The 21,128-nt window shown below is 43.6% G+C and overlaps 1 protein-coding gene across 1 annotated transcript; it reads right to left on the bottom strand.

Annotated features, from left to right (window-relative positions):
* Window positions 1-16,357: 16,357 nt before the first annotated feature.
* LOC147891639 (pentatricopeptide repeat-containing protein At5g27110-like) lies at window positions 16,358-20,485 on the bottom strand. Its single transcript, XM_087388964.1, has one exon. The coding sequence runs from the start codon at window positions 19,902-19,904 to the stop codon at window positions 16,590-16,592; it is 3,315 nt and encodes a 1,104-aa protein (XP_087245090.1). The 5' UTR covers window positions 19,905-20,485; the 3' UTR covers window positions 16,358-16,589.
* Window positions 20,486-21,128: the final 643 nt, after the last annotated feature.

Genomic DNA, 21,128 nt, shown 5'->3' with positions numbered 1-21,128 from the left:
ACATCAGACAAGTATTTCTTTTTCCCATCCTGCATAGACAAAGGAATTTTGCCAATCTGCACAATAGGATGTGTAGTATCATCACCAGTCTCCACAAATCCTGGTTTTTCCATTTTCCTTGCATCTTGCATCCATTCTGCATGACCTGTCATGTGGTTTGACACACCTAAGTCAACATACCACACATCATTTCGTTCTTCTGCACTTGTCACAGAATTGGTCATATGCTGCACCATAAATAGATGCTCATTTCTGTCATCACCCTGCCTACTAGAAGATGCATAATTGCCTTGCTACAATTTTCCAGTCATAATGTCATTCTACTTTTTATAGCAGTCCTTAGCCATATGACCCATTTTGCCACAATAGTAGCATTCAACATTGCTGTTTGCATTTTGGCCGCTCTGCCATCCACCACGGCCTCTTTGGCTCCCCCTGCCTCTAGAGTTACCACGTCCTCCTGCTTAGGACTGGTTTTCTTGCGTTTGCTGCATATTCTGATTTCTACCACGGTCTGCAGATCGGCCTCCTCTACCTCTGCCTCTACCTCTGCCAGCATTTGAGTAGAAGACAGTTTCTTTTGAAGTTCCTGCTGAAGAAGATGCACCCCCATTTCTCTGCTCTTCAGAAATTAGAAGAGCAATCAACTCCTCAAAATCTGGAAATTCACGGACGGCAATGCCATGTCTGGAATTGTGCATAATCCTTTCCTAGACCATTCAAGGTCACAGAAACCAAATCGTCATCATCCACTGGCGACCCAATGGAAGCAAGTGCATCTGCAATTTTCTTCACCTTCATGTGGTAGTCATTGATGCTCATGTTTTCTCTCTGCACATTGTGCAGCTCCTGCTTGAGCTGCATTTTCCTGGCTTGCGTATTTGTGCTGTACATTTTTGCCAAAGTATCCCATGCCTCCTTTCGCATACTTGGATCCTAAATATGCACAATCATGGAGTCCGAAATACTGATAGACAGCCAGTACATAACTTTCCTAGCTCTCTCATGCCATCCTTTGAATGCCTGCATTTCCTGTTGACTGGGAACATTAGGAAGAACAGGTTCTTCTTCATTTCCTGTAATGAACTCCCAATAGCCTTTTCCCATCAAGAAATTCGTCATTCTAAACTTCCATGCCTAGAAGTTGTTCTTGTCAAGCTTTTCAGTGACAATCTGTGAAAGAGAATCAGATGCCATTACAGAACAATGCAAAATATTCTGTCATTGCAAAAAACACAGCTTTTGCCTCACATGGGCAGAACTGCAAAACTGACGAAAGTGGTATTTCACCACACAGTCACTTCCTAGTGACGATTTTGCATCAACAGGCAACAAGCATGAATCTGCAACTCCCAATATCTCTGCACGAAGGCATACGATGCAATTTCTGTGGCAACTTTTCACCGACCCGCAGAACAGTGGTCGCACAGCAAAAACAGGGCCTTTTTCTGAGTGCCTGCGGAGAACTTCCGTCTCCAAAACGGGCCCCGAAATGACCTCGAATCAAAAAAATAACGTCACTATGGGCTTAGCCCTCTCCCGCAGCATATACTGCGCTCTTGCCACACCGCGAAGGGCATCTCAATCTGAGACAGTGCACTCTTGCACTTCTGGCTATGCTACCTGCAGAGATTTGCTCCCAAACTCGAAATAGGAAAGCAACACTGGTCCTCTTACCAGGACACCACGAACTTGGCTTGCTTTCTTGAGCTCCTTACCACGAACAAGGCTCTGATACCATGTGAAGATAGTGGGAGAGAGGGAAGGAGTCTCACTTGCAGCTTTCTCACATGAACAATTGGGGGAATACACACAAAGGTGGAGGCTGAAAATAGTTTTCCTCTTCTTAGTTGTGAAAGCCAAAAGAACTCTAGTACAAAGAAAATAGAAGAACCCTATATGTGGGTCTCAAACCAAACTCAACTAACTAAGGTGGCATACTAACTGAGCCACAAACTAGAGTAGATAAGGATAGCTGTCATCCAGCTATTATTTGTGAGCGGTGTACCAACCGCATCTCCAGCTAACAAGTCGGTGACATAAATGCACAACAGTCACCCTGGCATATCGTGAGTGGAGCTCGATATCTCAACAGCGCTCTCTCTACTTCAGCAAGCAAAAAAGGGATCTAAGCCAAGCAGAAAGAAGCATAGACTAGAGTAGCTTAGGCATTCAAGCTTTGATGATCTTTTTGATACTACTCAATGTAAATAAAGAATACCATTTTCAAATTATTTTCTCTTCCCGTTTGCAAAACATTGTTTCCTTTTCTATGTTAAGTAAAATTGAGTATTATTTCCTTTTGCATGTTCTATTAAGATTTGATGTTTATTATTTCATTTTGCTTTTGTATACATTGAGAGTGCATGTAAGTAAATTAATAGATTGCAAATACATTGAAAATAAATTTAAGATTGCACATGCAAAGACAATTCTAAAAAAGACATTTTATTATATTGATGCCCGTAGGCAGAGTACAAGGTAGATGCCCATAGGCAGAGTACAAGATAGATGCTCGTAGGCTGAGAGTACAAGGTGGAGCATAGAAAATCCCTAAGTGCCCTTGGGTTTCCTAAGATGTACAATAAATTGCATGTCTGCAGCGGTCACCGTGACCCTTTTCCTATGGATGGCAGCCAACTGGGTGTCATCCATGAGGTCTAGGTAGGCCTCATATGTATGCTACAGGGCAAGCAAGGCGTCTCTAGAAATATGCCAGGGAGCCTCCACAACTCCATGCCTATAAAACTGGGACATTGGGCTAAGGTTGAGGTCATGCATGACCTTGCATACCACCCTTGCGAAGCTGGCCATCGAGATCAGCAGATTGATGGACTTCTGAAACTTTCTGATCTCCCAAAGTGCCACTGTCCCTAGCTTGAATCTGTACCACCTCACTGGAGGAGGGCCTCTTTGCCCTTGATGTGGAGGGCCTCTTCCTCGATGTTGAGGGCCTCTTTGGCCTACACTTGGAGCTCGGGCACCTCTCCCCCGTTGGCGTGGACCCTGATTGTCTATTCTTGCCTTGGTCCTCTGCTCTGTTCTTCATTGTTCCTCTTCTGCATGCTCCTCCTCTGTGCTCTCCGAGTCATCCATCTCTATCAGAGGATCTTCTTGTTCCTTCCTTTGTCCCTCCTCTTGTGCCTTCCTTTGTCCCTCTTGCTCCCTGTCTGGCTTCTAGATTGGCAGTTTCTCCCTTCGACGGGGATCATCGGGGGGGGGGGGGGGGGCTATCACTCTCTATCTCTGAGTCTAGAGGTGGGTGTGGTTGTGCCAATCTTCATGGTGCCTTGATATTGGGCCTAGCCATGGGGGATGGAGAGATTATGCAAGAGAAAGGGTGAGGGTGCGAGAGATAGGGTGGAAATCTCAAGGGCAAGTGGGAGGTGGTGGGAGTGGAGAGTTCTTTAAACAATGAAATGAAAATGAGGGTGCATTTTCTTATATAGGGACAAAAACCCTAATTTTTTTAAAATACTTATTTCAAGGAAAGAAGCTTCCCACTCAAGAGCCAACAGGAAATTTGAAAAGAAGGCTGGAGCAAAGAAAAATTCAAAATCGTGCTCATAAATGAGGGGGAAGTAAGAGGAATGAGAGAGAATAAAAGAAGTGTGGTAGTTGGATAGGAGGATTTGGTTTCAGGTTGAATGGTTCAAGTTTGGTTGAGAAACTAGGTTTCTCAGTTTGGCTATAGTTTAAAAACGTGATGGGAGAGTTGAGGCAGCAAGTGGGTGCTCCACCTCATTGTTTGGGCCATTGAATAAAGAAATAGAGAAGTCAAGCCACTTCCAATATTCTATTGTCCTCCACCAGCCAATGTTCTATTGAGTTTTATTCACCTTATTCTTCCATGTCACCAGTCGAAGGGCTCCCTTACAGGGCCCTTTTTTAGTCCAAATTTTTTGTAATGGTTGCATTGACTGCTACCGTGTGCAATGAAGAGCCATAGTGTCACAAGGATGCCTTTGAGTGTTGAGAGTTGTGGTGCCATGAGCACATGTAGAGCAAAGGTATGAGCAAAGGGTAAGCTGCCACATGGCATGGAGGAGATATCCCACATGTGAGCAAGCAAATGGATGTAAGTACCCTCACCTATAAAAGGGAGGTTCATTTGAAGTAATATCAATCAAGCACTTTGCACTATCTCAAGATTCTCTTTATGAGTCCAAGCTAATCTATCTTGGAACCTAATTGACTTGAGATACATGTCATGAGCACTCTCTTCATCATGTTTTCACACAGGTTCCATCCACCTTAGAGTGTCCATAGATCCTGAGGCACACATGTTTTGTCATGGTATCAGAGCATAGGTTTAGCTCTCCTAGTTTAGCTCATTAGTAGTTCACTAGGATTGCTTCCATTCCTAGATTAGTTGTAGACATGTCTTAGGAGCTCATGTTTTGTCTCCTAGATTAGTTTTTAGTTTTTTAGATTGAGAGAATTCCGTCCATTGAATGAAAAATTCCGTTCATTGCTATGAGATATTTTGTTAGTCTTGATGAGAGAGAGAGAGAGTTCATTCCTTTTTAGAGATCTATTTTGTGAGATAGATCTGTGAGAACTTCTTCGTCTTCTTCTTTTTCTTCTTAGAGAGAGCTTGTGAGAAAGAGACTCTGTGATTGTTTAGTTTGTTGAAAGCATTGAGAAAATTCTGCTACATCGACCAAAGTCTACACCCACTAGCAAAACAACAGTGTTTCTCTGACTTCTGCTCCTTACAATGGGATGAATAGCTCTCCCAACTCCACCTACCAACTCAGATACTCTACTCTTGTGATGCTCGTTGCGAACTAAGGCAGCAACTAAAGGCTCTCCTTCTACACTTCTACAGCCATAGCGCCCTCGTTTACTGCAGTGCTAGTTCGTCAACGTCCTCTGCATTGCAAACCCGTCCCACAGCAGTGCAACAGCACGAGCAAGGCAGCTCTAAGCTCAGCGGCTTCTCCACTATCAACATACTTGAGCGCAGCAGCTCCACTAATCCTTGCGCAACCCTGCAGCATACACAAGCGTTCAACTCCAGTTGCATCTCTCCAACGCAAGCCAACAGCCCAGCAACCGAAATATGTCTCCAAAGGCCAGCAGCAACGACCAAAACTCTACGTCTCCAGCAATGAATCTTCCATCAACGAGCGAACCAGCGGCTTCTCCATAACGACAGTCTACAGCCTCCTCGTAGCGATCTCCTGCAGCAAGTGCAACGGCTAAGAGCTGAGACAGCATCGGGAAGGCTCTCTGCATCGGCGGACTGCTCCCAAAAGCCCAACAGTCGCTCCACTGCACAGCATCTCAGCCCGACCGCACGCTCCATAGCTCAAACAACGAGCAGTCCAGCACCGATACCGAGGAAAGAAGGAAGGAAGCCTGCCAACGTTGCCTCCTCCAACAAGTTGCATTGCAAGCAGCTCATCTCCGTCAGCATCTCAACGAGCTTCTACGATGAATCTATCTTCTTCAACAACTCCATCGACGGGCGACGGAAATCGGAGGCAACAGAAAACCAAAAGCCTCCAAGGTCACCAATGATTGACATGTGGCAAGTAAGATTAAACCAAGGTTAGGTAAAGTTAACCCGTAGTTCAGAGGCTAGGTCATCTTCTGGCCACGTGGCAGATAAGGTTGGTCAAACAAACCCCAGTCAGGTCAACCCAATATGCCAGGTTAAGTTAGAGTGAGGTTAGTTAAGCCACATCAGCATGCACAGTCAGCAGTGCCTTCTAAGCACACAGCCTCTTGCTAAGCAAAGTATGGAATTCAGCATGTGAATCCCTGTGCCACATCATCAAAGGCCCTCTTCTTCACAAAACCTTCAATAAGGCGTAACTTGCAATCCAAGAAGAATTTGCACATGCTCCAAAAAGGAAAAGTGATCGTCTTTTTGAGCTCTACGCACCTGTCATGTCAGATTCATTGTATGCAATTAGACACTGCCAATATTGAAAGAAATCAATTGGTAAGACCTTTGCAACAAATGGAAAAGCAAAGCATGAATGCAAACATCGATGTAAAAAGCAAGCCAAAAGCACAAGTGTATGAGATGTCCATAGCAGAAAGCATGGCATCCACACATAAAGCATCAAGGCACATGGAAGAACAAAGCATCATGCATCAAGCAAAGAAGCAAACGAGTCGTCATCAAGCCATGAGCCAAAAGGTGACATCAATGGAATGTATTGAAAAGCAAAAACCTTGCCAACCTTGCCTATTATGTTTTGTAATCAAACCTGACCACCTGAGAGTAGCTATGAAAGCACCCAGGGGAGGTATTGACATGTAAAAGCCACACTTGACCACCTTAAGTAGCAATGTATGCACTAAGGGGAGGTGATGGAATGTAACTCACATCTGACCACCTTGAAGTAGCCAAAGGATCATGGCACCAAGGGGAGGTGTTGAGAGTTGTGGTGCCATGAGCACATGTAGAGCAAAGGTATGAGCAAAGGGTAAGCTGCCACATGGCATGGAGGAGATATCCCACATGTGAGCAAGCAAATGGATGTAAGTACCCTCACCTATAAAAGGGAGGTTCATTTGAAGTAATATCAATCAAGCACTTTGCACTATCTCAAGATTCTCTTTACGAGTCCAAGCTAATCTATCTTGGAACCTAATTGACTTGAGATACATGTCATGAGCACTCTCTTCATCATGTTTTCACACAGGTTCCATCCACCTTAGAGTGTCCATAGATCCTGAGGCACACATGTTTTGTCATTGAGAGCATAGAATGTATGGATGCTAGGAAATATGAGCTAGATTCGCTTCATCAGAATGGCACTTGGGAGTTGTGTGACTCACCTAAAGGCAAGCATGCTATAGACATTCAATTCATCAAAATGGCACTTGGGAGTTGTGTGACTCACCTAAAGGCAAGCATGCTATAGACACAAAGTGGGTATACAAACTCAAGAGGAAGATTGGTGGAAGAGTTGGCTACAATAAAGGCCACCTTGTTGCAAAAGTATATGCTCAATAGAAGGGCATTTATTTTGAGGAAACATTTGCACCCGTGCCATTCATTACTATTATCATGTTTGTCATTTCCATAGTAAGCCATCAAGTGCATCGGCTTGACATCAAAACTACTTTCCTTCATGGAGATTTGCAAGAGGAGGTGGCATAATTATCATAGCAATAGCAACCCATCACCATTGGCAAGTACCTCAGCTTGACATCAAAACTACTTACCTTCATGGAGATTTGCAAGAGGAGTTATATGTTTCTCAGCCTCCTGATTTTGAAAATTGTGCGAAGCACTATATGGTTTGAAGTAGTCACACTAGACTTGGTATGCCAACATTCATGCTCGTCTTATCCGAATCGGATTCAAAACATCCCTATAGAGAGCACTCGCTATGTGCACAAGCATGATGCCAACCTGTTGATTCTAGTCTTATATGTATATGCTCTTGAATCAACCTTCCACTCAACTTATTGCAACACTCATTTGCTATGATGAATTTGAGCCAGCTACCTTACTATCTTGGCATTCATGTTGAGGAGGGTATTATAATGAGGGGGGGGTATTATGATGAGTCGGTCCAAATACATTGGACAGCTCCTACTAGATTTTTGTAAGAAAACAATACAACGTCTGTGCTCAACAGATAACAGGATCTCGTATGCAAGAGAGAAAAGCAGATAGTATGGAGATACATTAGATGGCGCTGCCTCCCAGCCGTGCGCTCTTGTGTGAGGAGCTTCGATGGCATGCTGGAAACAGTAGAGGACGGAGGCTAGATGCTAAGGAATCAGGGTTGCTGTAGCCAGTGATGAAATGGACTTCACGGGCTTGCCCTTATATAGCCACTAGTCGTAGTCGATTAGACCCAATTGGGTGACCGACCCAGTCCACCCAAAACGGTCAACTGGGGGTCGAGGCCACTGACCACAGGATAGAACCAGTGCACAAAATAGAGCAACTGACCTATGGAGCCCGTTCGGCCTAGAGCCATCCGAGATCATCTGGGGCTCCAAACGGGCCCCGCAACTCGAGAGTGGGCTGCCCCAAGAAATGCTCCATCTACCCTCTATGTGATCAGTCATGGGATGCCTTCCCGCACTTGCATGTAGCCTAGTTGGCAATGTGCCAACTGTGTCCAGCCATCAAGCCACACATGGCTCCCATCTGGTGTCCAAACCAGGACCTATCAGATAATGGAGCTACTCAAATGCCTTCTCCTCATATGGAGGGCTTACAAGTAGAGTTAGCTGGTTCCCGTGTAGTTACACGAGAGTGGAGCATTAATATCTAACAATTTTTATTTGAGGACTGCAAAGCCTTTATACAAGTGTTGAGTTTGGTTTCCATTTCTCCATTAATGATGTTGTTGAGCCCTTCGATGCCACCCTCTATCAACAAGCTGTTGGATGCTTGATATATCTATGTCATGCATGGCTAGATTTTTAGTATGTTGTTTCGCAGTTGACAAGATTCATGCATACTCCCAATAGATGTCATTGGCAAGTTGTGAAGCAAGTCTTCTGACAATTAAATGGCACTCAAGGTTTGAGCCTTCTCTATGGTCATCATTCTTCACTTACCCTGCTTGCTTTCATAGATAGTGACTGGGTTAGGGATGCTATGACACTAGAGTGCCACATAGTTGTTTTATGCTTGGAGCTTGATGCATCTATTGGTTCAGAAAAAAGTAGCCTAAAATTTCTACTTCTAGCTGTGAAGCTAAGTACAAGGAAGCTTTTATAGCCACGTGTGTATTTGGCTATAGAAACTACTTGCAGATCTTGACATTGATTAGACATCTCCCACCACTATCTACTTTGTCAACCAGAGTGCTTTAGCCATTGCATGGAATCTATTGTTTCATGCGCCTACTAAGCGTATTGAGATACATTATCCCTATGTCAAAGAGAGACTGTCAGCAAGGGATATTCACTTATGTTCTGACACAAGACAATTTGGTAGATATCTTCACCAAGACCCTTCCATAACCCAATTTTGAAGCTTTTCGGCAAGCTTTACACATCATTCCTTTTGTTACGTGATTCTACCATCCTTGTACTTCCATAGGTTGCTATATCCTTTTGGATGAACATGTGCAATCATAGCATTAGTTTCAAGTATCTCTGAGATGTTTCTAGAGTCACTTTCTTGGTAATTCATTTATTGCATATGTGAATTTTCAACTTATTTGCATTAGGTTATTTGCTAAATGAATGCATATGTTTTCCTACTATTCTGCTAGGTACTAGTTGCCTAGGGTCTAGCATTTGAGGGTGGACCCCCGTTGGGAAGGGGTTACGAGCATTATTGTCTAACGAGTTGAGATGTATCTCTATATTGTCTCTATATGAGAAATGTAAAGAGTACCCCAAACATGGGACCAAATCAAATGCATAGAATGAATATTGAACCAACACAACTGTGTTAAAGAGAATGTTTGTGGTAGCCTTGGTTGTGGGCATGTGAACATGAAAGAGTCAAAGAGATACAATGCAAGACAACAAACTAAATAGGGCTAACAAGTTATGTGAGAATTCCAAGAAAACTCAAAATTGAAGAAACTAAGTAAAATCAAACTAGTATTGACCCCAAATTGAACAAATTAGTCAAGTAATAAAAGTGGTTGAAATAACCTTATTCCATAATTTTAGCAAGTGGCAGATGGCATGTTTATGTGGTAGCCATGACATGTGGCATTGGACACATGGCAGCCCATGCGGTGGCTCAAGACACATGGCATCTTGTGGGATGGCATAGGACATGTGGCAAGGCCATGCATGACCCATGGCACCACTTGTCACTCCAAAGAGCTCAAGTCACCATGCCGTCCACCGCTTTCCAAGGGAGCCATCCCTCCATGCCTTTTGGGGCTATATTTTCCCACATTTGAAGCATGACTCCTCTTGCATAAGGAGGACCACTTCCTCTTCATTGTCACACTCTCTTGTTAGTGCATATTCTCCTCTTCCTCTATAATAGCACCTCCTTTTACAATAGACCCTCTTGCAGCATCTCCTCCATAGTAGCAGCTCCTCCTATAGTAGCCTTTCCTCTCCTACAGCAACCCCTCCTACAAGCTCCTTCTCCACACAATCCTATAGTAGCGCATCTTCCTATGCAATCTTTCTCCCTTTTGTTGCTGCAACTCTCCCTTATGCGATGCTACTCCCTCCCAACATCTAGCAAATCTGTAGTAATTTACATTTTTTTATGCACATGTTTTGAAGCTGCATCAGAGATCCAGAAGCACGCAGTTATGCTAAATCAAAGGCTCCTTCTTCAAAGCATTGGCTAAGTGTTACTGATCTATGGAAGTAGTGGTAATTTCAACCCCCCGAAAAAAGGTGTACACACACGCACACACACAGTCTGTGTGTGTAGGCACCTGCATGCTACTCGAAAGAAAAACTCATGTCTAAGGGTAAGGAAGCTAGATGGCTCTTGGACGCACTCTTTCTCTGATCTCCAATATGAGTGCCAAAATTATTTCCATAAATTGTTCTCTGCTCCTGGTTCCCCATCAAATCAAATGACTGATGCGAGGACTGAATTTCTCCAATATGTTTCTGAAATAGTGGAAATGGATGATGCTCTTACCTTGGAGAGACCTTTTACCGACACAGAACTTCATAATGCATTGTTCCACCTCAGCAAATACAAGTCCCCTGGCTGGGATGGCCTTACGGTGGAATTTTATATTTCTTTTTGTGAAGATTTGAAAGATGTCCTCTTGCAAATGATCAATGTTGCCTGGCAAGAAAATCAGTTACCACACTCTTGGAAGCATGGCATAGTCAAACTTGTGCCCAAAAAACATCTGTTTGACCATATGTCAGATTGGAGGCCTATTACTTTGATGCCTGTAGTTTAAAAACTGATTACCAAAATGATTGTGCATAGGCTTCACAGGATACTGGATGCGGGAATTCATCCTCATCAATATGGATTTGTGCCGCGAAGACAAATCCATGATAATATTTCCAATGCCTTGACTGCAATTGAATATGCAAAGCATTCGCATCAAGATGTCCTTATATTGCAGGTGGATATTGCTAAGGCATTTGATACTGTTCAATGGGATTTTATCTCTCAAATTATGACAAAGTTAGGCTTTGGTCCCAAGATAGCAAATGCAATTTACTGGCTTTATTCTGACTCTACTTCTCATTGCATTCTTGGGGGTCATCTGTCTCGGTCATGGACATTGGGTCGATCAATTAGACAGGGCTGCCCTCTTAGTGCTCTCTTCTCTGCCATTGCGACACATCCCCTTTTGATGTATCTTGATCATCTTACAAACACAGGATAGATGACTGGTCTTCAAATCCCTGGGGCTGCATCTTTTTTGGCACAAGCATATGTTGATGATTCCTTCTTTATGCCACAGAATTCTCCCCAGGAAGTTCACATGCTTATGACCGCTCTTTCATTGTATGGTTTGGCAACAGGATTGCATGTCAATTTTGACAAATCTAAATTACTTCCCCTCACACAATGTCATTGGCATTCTATTCTTTGGCCAGGTCAGGTGGTGCATTCTAAAGATGTAGTCAGGCATTTGGGATATCCCATAGGATGGCATATCACCAGGAAGCAGCAGCTAAAATGGATCTTCCAAAGGCTTCAACACAAACTGGAATACTGGAAGATTTCTACTTGGCCTCTTCATGTCAGGCTCAGAATAGTACAGTCCATTGTAATGTCCTATGTCCAGTTCTATTTGCCTTTGATACATTGGTCCTCCAAGGATATTTTAGCCTTTATGTCTCAAGCTATGGAGATGTTATGGAGAACAAAAACTGTTGTGAAAGCATTGAGACTGATGAAGATGGAAATGGTGTGCTCTCCTAGGATGCATGGTGGACTTAATGTCCTCAATATAAGATATCATGTGCTTGCAAGGAAGGCGACTACGCTGCATACTTTTTTCCGCCAACAATAGCCATGGACTTGTATGCTAGCATCCATGTGTGTCAACATGAGGACTTGTGCTTATGGTCATTGGACTACTGATCATTGGGAGGTTGTCATTGGGAGATTTGTAGGGAAGATACCTGGTTGTCCTTTCTCTACTGCTCTGATACTTGACTGGAAACAAGTACTTTCTAAGGTCAAATGGGCTCCCAATAATTGCTCGGGGATAAACTCAATGAGGAAAGAAAGTATTCACTGGAATGCCATTTTTGCAATTCCACTAGCTTTACAGGAACCTGTTCGGGCCTACAATCTCATGAAATTGGGAATTAGATACATACATGATGTGGTAGATGATTAGGGATATGTCTTATCATTTCCTCAGGCCACTGCTTCCTATGCATTGGGAATGCACCATAGGTCTATATGGAAGAAAATTGCTGATTTATTACATCCTTTTCTACCTGTTCCTCCTGTGGCTGACACTGACAGGCTTATGGATTGGCAATTGCAACCCTGTGTTACGTGCACTCATCATGTTCCTCTTCCTGCCTTAACCTCCATCAAAGCCTATAGGCTTCTTCAGCCTGCTCCATGGATTCAGCAATATGCTAATTCTCTGTGGCATATAAGGAAGCCCCTCTCATGGTGGCGGAAGAATCTCAGGATATTATGGAAGTGTAAAATGCCATTGAAACAAAGACTTTCTTTGGAGATGTATGACAGGTACATTGTCAGTGGGGGTCACACTTGCTAAACGTCGCATTGCACCATCCACATGCTTAAGATGTCAGGCTCTTTCAGAGACTGTTATTCATTTGCTTTGGCACTGCCCGTGTACTAAAATGCTCCTCAGGAGAATTTCAGATTATCTTCGGATCCATTTCCCGAGTCATAGATTTGGGAAACACTTCTGGCTCTTTGGCAGATTTATGAAGTCCTTGTCTCAATACTCACTATTTCTCTCTTGGGTGCTATATTGGGCTCTTTGGACAATCTAGAGTGAGCATAATTTGGCATACTTGGGTTGGCAGATTCACTAGTCATATGAATCTTTCCGAGCCTCATTGGGGCAATCCTTATATGATGCCTGCCATGAGGGTGATATGGATGCTTTTTGCATACAGCTTTTCTTTTTATGCTTCTGAACTTTGGGATGCTCTCCATTTTGGAGACCTCCCATCATGTAAATTTATGATCATATAAATATATGCACTGGATATTACCAAAAAAAAAAGTGTGTGTGTCACGCACACACACACACACATATATACATGTACGTACATATATACATACACTATGTTGTGTTTTTAGAGGATGAGTTTGGGAATGTTCCTGGATTCATCTAGGTATATGTATGTATGGTTTGTACACACACACACACACGTGTGTGTAAATTCAACCCCCCAAAAAAAGGTGTACACACACACACACACACACATACACATACATACATACATGTGTATACACAGGCACGCACACACACACACACACATACATACATGTGTATACACACGCATGCGCACACACGTGTGTGTGCATGCATGTGTGTGTGTGTATGTGTGTGTGTGTGTGTATGTGTGTGCACCTTTTTTTGGGGGGCTGAAATTACACACACACACATGTGTGTGTGTGTGTGTGTGTGTGTGTGTGTGTGTGTGTACACTACAGGCATCACAAACTCATTGCCAAAATGATTGTGTATAGGCTTCACGGGATACTGAATGCAGGCCTTTATCCTCATCAGTATGGGTTTGTGCCGCGAAGACAAATCCATGACAATATCTCCAATGCATTGACTGCAATTGAATATGCTAAGTACTCGCATCAAGATGTGCTCATATTGCAGGTAGATATTGCTAAGGCATTTGACACAGTTCAATGGGATTTTATCTCTCAAATCATGACAAAGTTGGGATTTGGTCCCAAGATAGCAAATGCTGTTTATTGGCTTTATTCTGGCTCTACTTCTCAGTGCATTCTTGGGGGTCATCTATCTTGGTCATGGACATTGGGTAGATCAGTTAGACAGGGCTGCCCTCTTAGTGCTCTCTTCTATGCCATTGCGACCCATCCCCTCTTGATGTATCTTGATCATCTTACAAACACAGGACAGATGATTGGTCTTAAAATCCCTGGGGCTGCATCTTTTTTTGCACAAGCATATGCTGATGATTCCTTCTTTATGCCACAGAATTCTCCCCGGGAAGTTCACATGCTTATGACCACACTATCATTGTATGGATTGGCAGCGGGATTGCATGTCAATTTTGACAAATCTAAATTGCTTCCCTTGAAACAATGTGACTGGCATTCTATTCTCTGGCCAGGTCAGGTGGTGCATTCCAAAGATGTAGTCAGGCATTTGGGATATCCTATAGGATGGCATATTACAGGGAAGCAGCAATTAAAATGGATCTTCCAAAGACTTCAACATAAACTGGGATATTGGAAAATTTCTACGTGGCCACTTCATGTCAAGCTAAGAATCGTAGAGTCCATTGTAATGTCCTATGTCCATTTCTTTTTGCCTTTGCTGCATTGGTCCTCCAGAGATATTTCAGCCTTTATGTCTCAAGCCATGGAGATGTTATGGAGGACAAAAACTGCTCTGAAAGCATTGAGACTGATGAAGATGCAAATGGTGTGCTCTCCTAGGATGCATGGTGGACTTAATGTTCTCAATATAAGATATCATGTACTTGCAAGGAAGGCGACTATGCTCCATACTTTTTTCCATCAACAACAGCCATGGACTTGTATGATAGCATCCATGTGTGTCAACATGAGGACATCTGCTTATGGTCATTGGACTACTGGTCATTGGACTACTGATCATTGGGAGGTTGTCATTGGGAGATTGTAGGGGAGATACCTGGCTGTCCTTTCTCTACTGCTCTGATACTTGATTGGAAACAAGTACTTTCTAAGGTCAAATGGGCTCCCAATAATTGCTCGGGGACAAACTCAATGAGGAAAGAAAGTATTCATTGGAGTGCCATCTTTGACATTCCACTTGCTTTACAGGAACCTGTTCGGGCATATAATCTCATGAAATTGGGAATTAGATACATAAATGATGTGGTAGATGATCAGGGCTATGTCTTATCTTTTCCTCAGGCCACTGCTTCCTATGCATTGGGAATGCATCATAGGTCGATATGGAAGAAAATTGCTGATTTGTTACATCCTCTTCTACCTGTTCCTCCTGTGGCTGACACTAACAAGCTTATGGATTGGCAATTGCAACCCTTTGCTACATGCTCTCATCCTGTACCTCTGCCTGCCTTGACCTCCATCAAAGCCTACAGGCTTCTTCAGCCTGCTCCATGGATTCAGCAATATGCTAATACTCTGTGGCGTATCAGGAAGCCCCTCTCATGGTGGCGGAAGAATCTCCGGATATTATGGAAGTGTAAAATGCCTTTGAAACAAAGACTTTTTCTTTGGAGATGCATGACCGGCACATTATCAGTGGGAAAAGAATCTCCGGATATTATGGAAGTGTAAAATGCCTTTGAAACAAAGACTTTTTCTTTGGAGATGCATGACCGGCACATTGTCAGTGGGAATCACACTTGCCAAACGTCACATTGCACCATCCACATGTTTACGATGTCATGCTCCTTCAGAGACTGTCCCTCATTTGCTTTGGCACTCCCCGTGTTCTAGGAACCTCCTCGGGAGAATTTCAGATCATCTTCGGCTCCATTTCCCGAGTCACATATTTGGGAAACATTTTTGGTTATTTGGCAAATTTATGAGGTCTTTGTCTCAATACTCACTATTTCTCTCATGGGTGAGATTTTGGGCTCTTTGGACAATCTGGAGTGAGCATGGTCGGCAGATTCACAAGTCATATGAATCTTTCCGAGCCTCATTGCGACAATCCTTATATGATGCCAGCCATGAGGGTGATATACATGCTTCTCGCATAGAGCTTTTCTTTTTATGTTTTTGATCTTTGGGATACTCTCCATTTTGGAGACTTCCCATCTTGTAAATTTATGAGAATATAAATACACTGCACTGGATTTTACTATTAAAAAAAAGTGTGTGTGTGTGTACATACCATACATACATATACCTAGATGAATCCAGGAACATTCCCAAACTCATTCTCTAAAAACACAACATAGTGTATGTATATATGTATATATGTATGTACATGTATATATATGTGTGTGTGCGCACGGGCGGGCGTGTACACACTTTTTTTTTGGGGTGAAATTACACACACACACACACACCTGGAATCATGCACCCTTTTGGCTTCGAAGATCGTTACAAATTTATAGCCCACTGTCTCAAGTAAAAGTCCAATTGTTAGCTCAAGTAGTAAAAAGAGGTGGGGTATAGGGGTATGTTAACAGAATTGATAGAATTCAACCATTTTTACCTTCACCAGACCAGAGCCAATAAAACCAGGTGGGGACATGAAGTTTCCAAAGAGCAGCACGAATGTATGGGTGTATAAAGAGTTCTGGATATAATTTATCATAGTATTCCTTATTAAAACTGAGCCCACATTTTGTGAATGAATCCACCTGTCAATAAAGTCTAGGCTTGTAGAAATTCCCACGTGTCAATGAAGTATCGCATCAGTCAGTATTCAGTCCTTTAGAAAAGGACAATTGAATCCCAATAAACCCAAACTCTAAGGCAAATTCCTATGAGTGCCCACCCCTTAATGAAGGCATCATTACAGTCCTCAAAGGTCCATTACCAATGGATCTAACACCAAGTCTAATACTGGGACATATCCTTCCTCTTTGATTAAAATACTTAACCTCGATAGTTTTAAATGATGGGTATCATGACCCTGTGGTGGCTTTTGTTCTGCAACAACAAACTCGTGCACCTTATTGGAGACCTCAATCCAGGTTATTCCAGGTTTCTTTGATGCAACTGCACACTTCCTCAGCTCCTCCATTCCGTCTACGTCCTCCCATTTTTGAGCATTTGCATACAAATGTGACATCAACATATATCCCGAAGCATCCTTACCATCTAGTTGGACAATTTGATCTAAGCATCGCCTACCCAGCCATATGTTGCCATATGTTTTGCAAGCAGTGAGCAAAGACCGCCACCCAACAATATCAGGTGAGAGTGGCATAGTTTGAAGCAACTCTTCAGCCTCGTTTAACCGCCCTGCACGGCCAAGGAGGTCAACTAAGCAATTGTAGTGCTCAATGCTTGGCATTATGCCATGGTCATGTTTCATTGAGTTGAAGTACCAACGGCCTTCACCTAGCAGGCCAGCTTGATTACAAGCAGCAAGCACGCTTGTGAATATTACAGCATCAGGAGCCAAATGGTCTCTTTGCATATCCTTCAGACATTGCCTGGCCAACACAGGATTGCCATGACGTGCATATCCAGCAATCATTGCACCCCATGACACAAGGTCTCGGGTAAGCAGCCTGTCAAATGATTTACGAGCCTCCTCCATGCTCCCACAGTTGGCATACATATCAAGAAGGCTGTTTCCAACTACCAAATCTGATTCAAACCCACTCTTGATTATTTCTTCGTGAACCTGTCGTCCCTGCCTGATAGCTCCTATGCTGCTACATGCTTTTAAGATGCTTAAAAATGTGACCTCATCTGGTTGTATACATTCGTCTTTCATTTCCTCATAAAGTTCAAGTGCAACAAGGCCATGCCCATGTAGGGCATATCCTGCAATCATCACACCCCATGAGACAGAATTCCGATGCGTCAGGTCCTCAAATACCATGCGTGCCTCCTCTAACTTCCCAAATTTTACATACATATCAACAAGAGTGCTGCCGATGTACACATCTGATTCAATCCCTTCTTGTTTAATGAGATCATGTATAAACCTTCCCCGGCCAATGGCTTTGATGCCCCCACATGCTTTTAAGATACACGTACATATGACTTTATTTGGTTTTATGCCCTCCTGTTGCATTTCCTCCAACAGTTGGAAAACACCAGGACTGCATCCATGCTGGGCATATCCTGCAATCATTGCACCCCATGACACCACGTTTCTATCTGATAATCCATCAAATACTTTATGCGCCTCCTCTATCCCCCCACATTTGGCATACATGTCAATAAGGGTGCTCCCAATAACCACATCTGATTCCAGTCCACTTTTGAAGATCTGTTCATGCACAAATCTGGCCTGCCCTAAGGTTCCTATGCTCCCACAAGCTTTCAACATATACAAGTATATAACAACGTTTGGTTCTATCCGCTCCAGTTGCAATTTTCCAAAGAGCTCAAATGCATGGAATGCATGCCCATAATCAACATATCCTGCAATCATTGCACCCCACGACACTACATCACGACAATTCATGTCATGAAATACTTTGCAGGACTCATCTAAGCTCCCACATTTGGCATACATGTCAATGAGGGCATTCCCAAGAATAATATCTGCTTCAAATCCACTTTTCATTATTTGATTATGTATCAGCCTCCCCTGCCAAATATCTTGTATGCTGCCACAGGCTTTCAAGATGCTCAAAAATATGACCTCGTCAGGCTTTATGCCTTTCCATTGCATCTTGTTAAGAAGTTCAAGAGCACCAGCAGCATACCCATGCCGGGCATACCCTGTAAGCAAAGCACCCCAAGACACCATGTTTGGGTTTGGCAACCTGTCAAACACATCATGTGCCTCCTCTAGGTTATCACATTTGGCGTACATGTCAACAATAGTGCTCCCGACAACTACATCTGACTCAAGTCCACTCCTAATTACATGCTCATGTATAACCTTTCCTTGGCGAAGTGCTTGCATGCTACTGCATGCTTTCAGAAGAGACAAAAAAACAACTTTGTTTGGCCGTATCCCATCTTCTTGCATATAATCAAACAATTCAAGCGCACAAAGGCCATGCCCATGCTTGACATATTCTTCAATCATTGCACCCCATGAAACAACATCACGATTTGGCAAACAATCAAAGACCCTGCGTGCCTCATCTAGACAGCCACACTTGGCATACATGTCAACAAGAATATTTCCAAGAATTACGTCTGATTCCAGTCCATTTTTGCAGGTCTGGTCATGTATCTGCCTGCCCTTCCCTATTGCTCCTGCTTTACTGCAGGCCTTCAACACACATACAAATATAAACTTGTTTAGTTTTATTTTCTCTTGCAGCAATTTCTCAAAAAGTTCAAGAGCAGGAAAGCTTTGTTCATGCTCTACACACCCTGCGATCATTGCGCCATATGATACCAGGTCTCTACTTGGCAACAGATCAAACATTTTGTTAGCCTCCCGTAGGCACCCACATTTGGCATACATATCAATAAGGCTATTCCCAATGACCACTTCTGATTCTAGTCCATTTGCAAGTATTTTATAATGTACAAGCCTGCCTTGCCCTATGCATCCTATGCTACCACATGCCTTCAAGATGCACAGAAATACCACCTTGTTTGGCGTGATGCCCTCCTCTTGCATCCTCTCAAAAAGTTCAACAGCACGTTGACCAAGACCATGCTGCACGTGTCCTGTGATGATTGCACCCCAGGACACCACATCTCGATTTGGCAAGTTGTCAAACACCGTGCATGCTGCCTCTAAATTGCCACACTTGGCATACATATTGACTAGGGAGTTACTAACCGCCAAATCTGGACAAAGTCCACTATTGATGGCCTGGTCATGTATCTTTCTGCCCTGGCCCACGTCCTTCATGCTGCTACATGCTTTTAGGATGCAGAGGAATGTAACTCTATCAGGAATGTAACCCTCCTGCTGCATGTTGTGATACATTTCGAAAGCCTGCTCATATTTTCCAAGTTTGACATGCGCTGAAATAATTGCATTCCATCTATAAATGCTTGGCTTGGAAACATTACAAAATGCCTGGTTAGTAGCTGGCAAGCTCCAACACAAGGCAAACATACGCATAAAATGATCCCCAAGAAAAGCGCTTGAATTAAGTCCACTCCTAGCCATAAGGGCATACACTCGCCTGCCAGCATGCCGATCCTTCTTTACCAGGCACTGCTGGAGGAGGCAGTAAATCATGATCGCACCAGTGCGAAGGGCTGATGAAGGATCTACACTGCCTCCTGATCGGAGATAGCGCTGCTACGGTGGCTCTCATTGCCAAAGGCACCCTGAGTGTGAGATGTAAGAGTGGCTGCTGTGTCGGAGACAAATTCCAAGTGGGCACCAAAAGGTGAGGACAAAAAACGAGAATGCGAAGAGCGAGTAGTTCCATCCCACAAAGTGGGCGAATCGTAAGGAGTTTATGGTCGATTCAAGGAGCGGCAATCTTCTCACAATCCATTAAATTGGCAAGGTTGGCCATGTATACTCATTGAGCATAGGCAATCAAAATACATCCCGGTTTAACTAGCATTCTATGGGGCAAACAGCGTGTTACCTCGCTTGCCAGATGGGTATACACATTTTTGCAGAGCAGCAGATAGTCCTCGTTTTAGAGAGTCTGCCGTGCAAGCTCCTCGGCGAAACTCTCCCTAGCAAGTAGGCCCCAGTGGCCAACGACGTTCTCCTCTCCACGACTTGGTACATAGCAGATGAGGAACACCAGGGCTAGAGTCACTCAAAGAATTGGGCATCATTGATAGAGAGATGGAGAGGACAGCCCCCCTAGGCTAGCTAGTTTTGGATGGTCTCAACCCTCCCACAAATCCTTGGAATCTTCTACTGCTTCCCACGAATACCCCATGCACATGTGGTCAATGGCGGAAGTGTTGATCTTCTCAGAGGCTCCCCTCACGAGGAAGGGCTCCCGAGTGATGTAGAGTCTCCGCAAGATTTGGCAAAGGCTAGTAGGAGGCCTCATCATCCGGGCTCATAGCCTTGATTTAGGAAGGAGTTCAAGCACTAGCCTCTCATTTGGCATCCAGAGATTTGTGACAAAGATGGTCTTGTGCTTGGTCAGTGGACCCATATTGTTTGGTCCCGGTAGAACGATGGTCTGGAGTAGGCTTCCCACACAAGTAGAGGTGTGGTTAGATGACATCCCTCACCCCTGAGGGGCAGGCCAGAGGATGAGGGAGATTGATGCAACCATTCATGGGTTGTGGTGGACAATTAGTTGATGGTTGGGCTAGTTTTCCAAGATAGGGGTACCTTTGAGGATTATGCTCAGACGTGGTAGGGATTGGGCCAGTTTCTTCTGAGTGGGGCCAAGAGGGCTCCTCCAACCACTAGATGAGAGACACCCAAAGATGGATGGGAGTATGTATTCGATTCATTGGAAGATGATTATGGTAGTGGGTC

This window comes from Dipteris shenzhenensis, chromosome 17 (genome assembly GCF_047967505.1).
Source record: "Dipteris shenzhenensis isolate YYH24624 ecotype China chromosome 17, Dip_SZ_1.0, whole genome shotgun sequence".
NCBI classification, from domain to species: Eukaryota; Viridiplantae; Streptophyta; class Polypodiopsida; order Gleicheniales; family Dipteridaceae; genus Dipteris; species Dipteris shenzhenensis.
The sequence above is the reverse complement of the archived record's forward strand: the minus strand, read 5'-3'. Positions and strand labels throughout refer to the sequence as shown.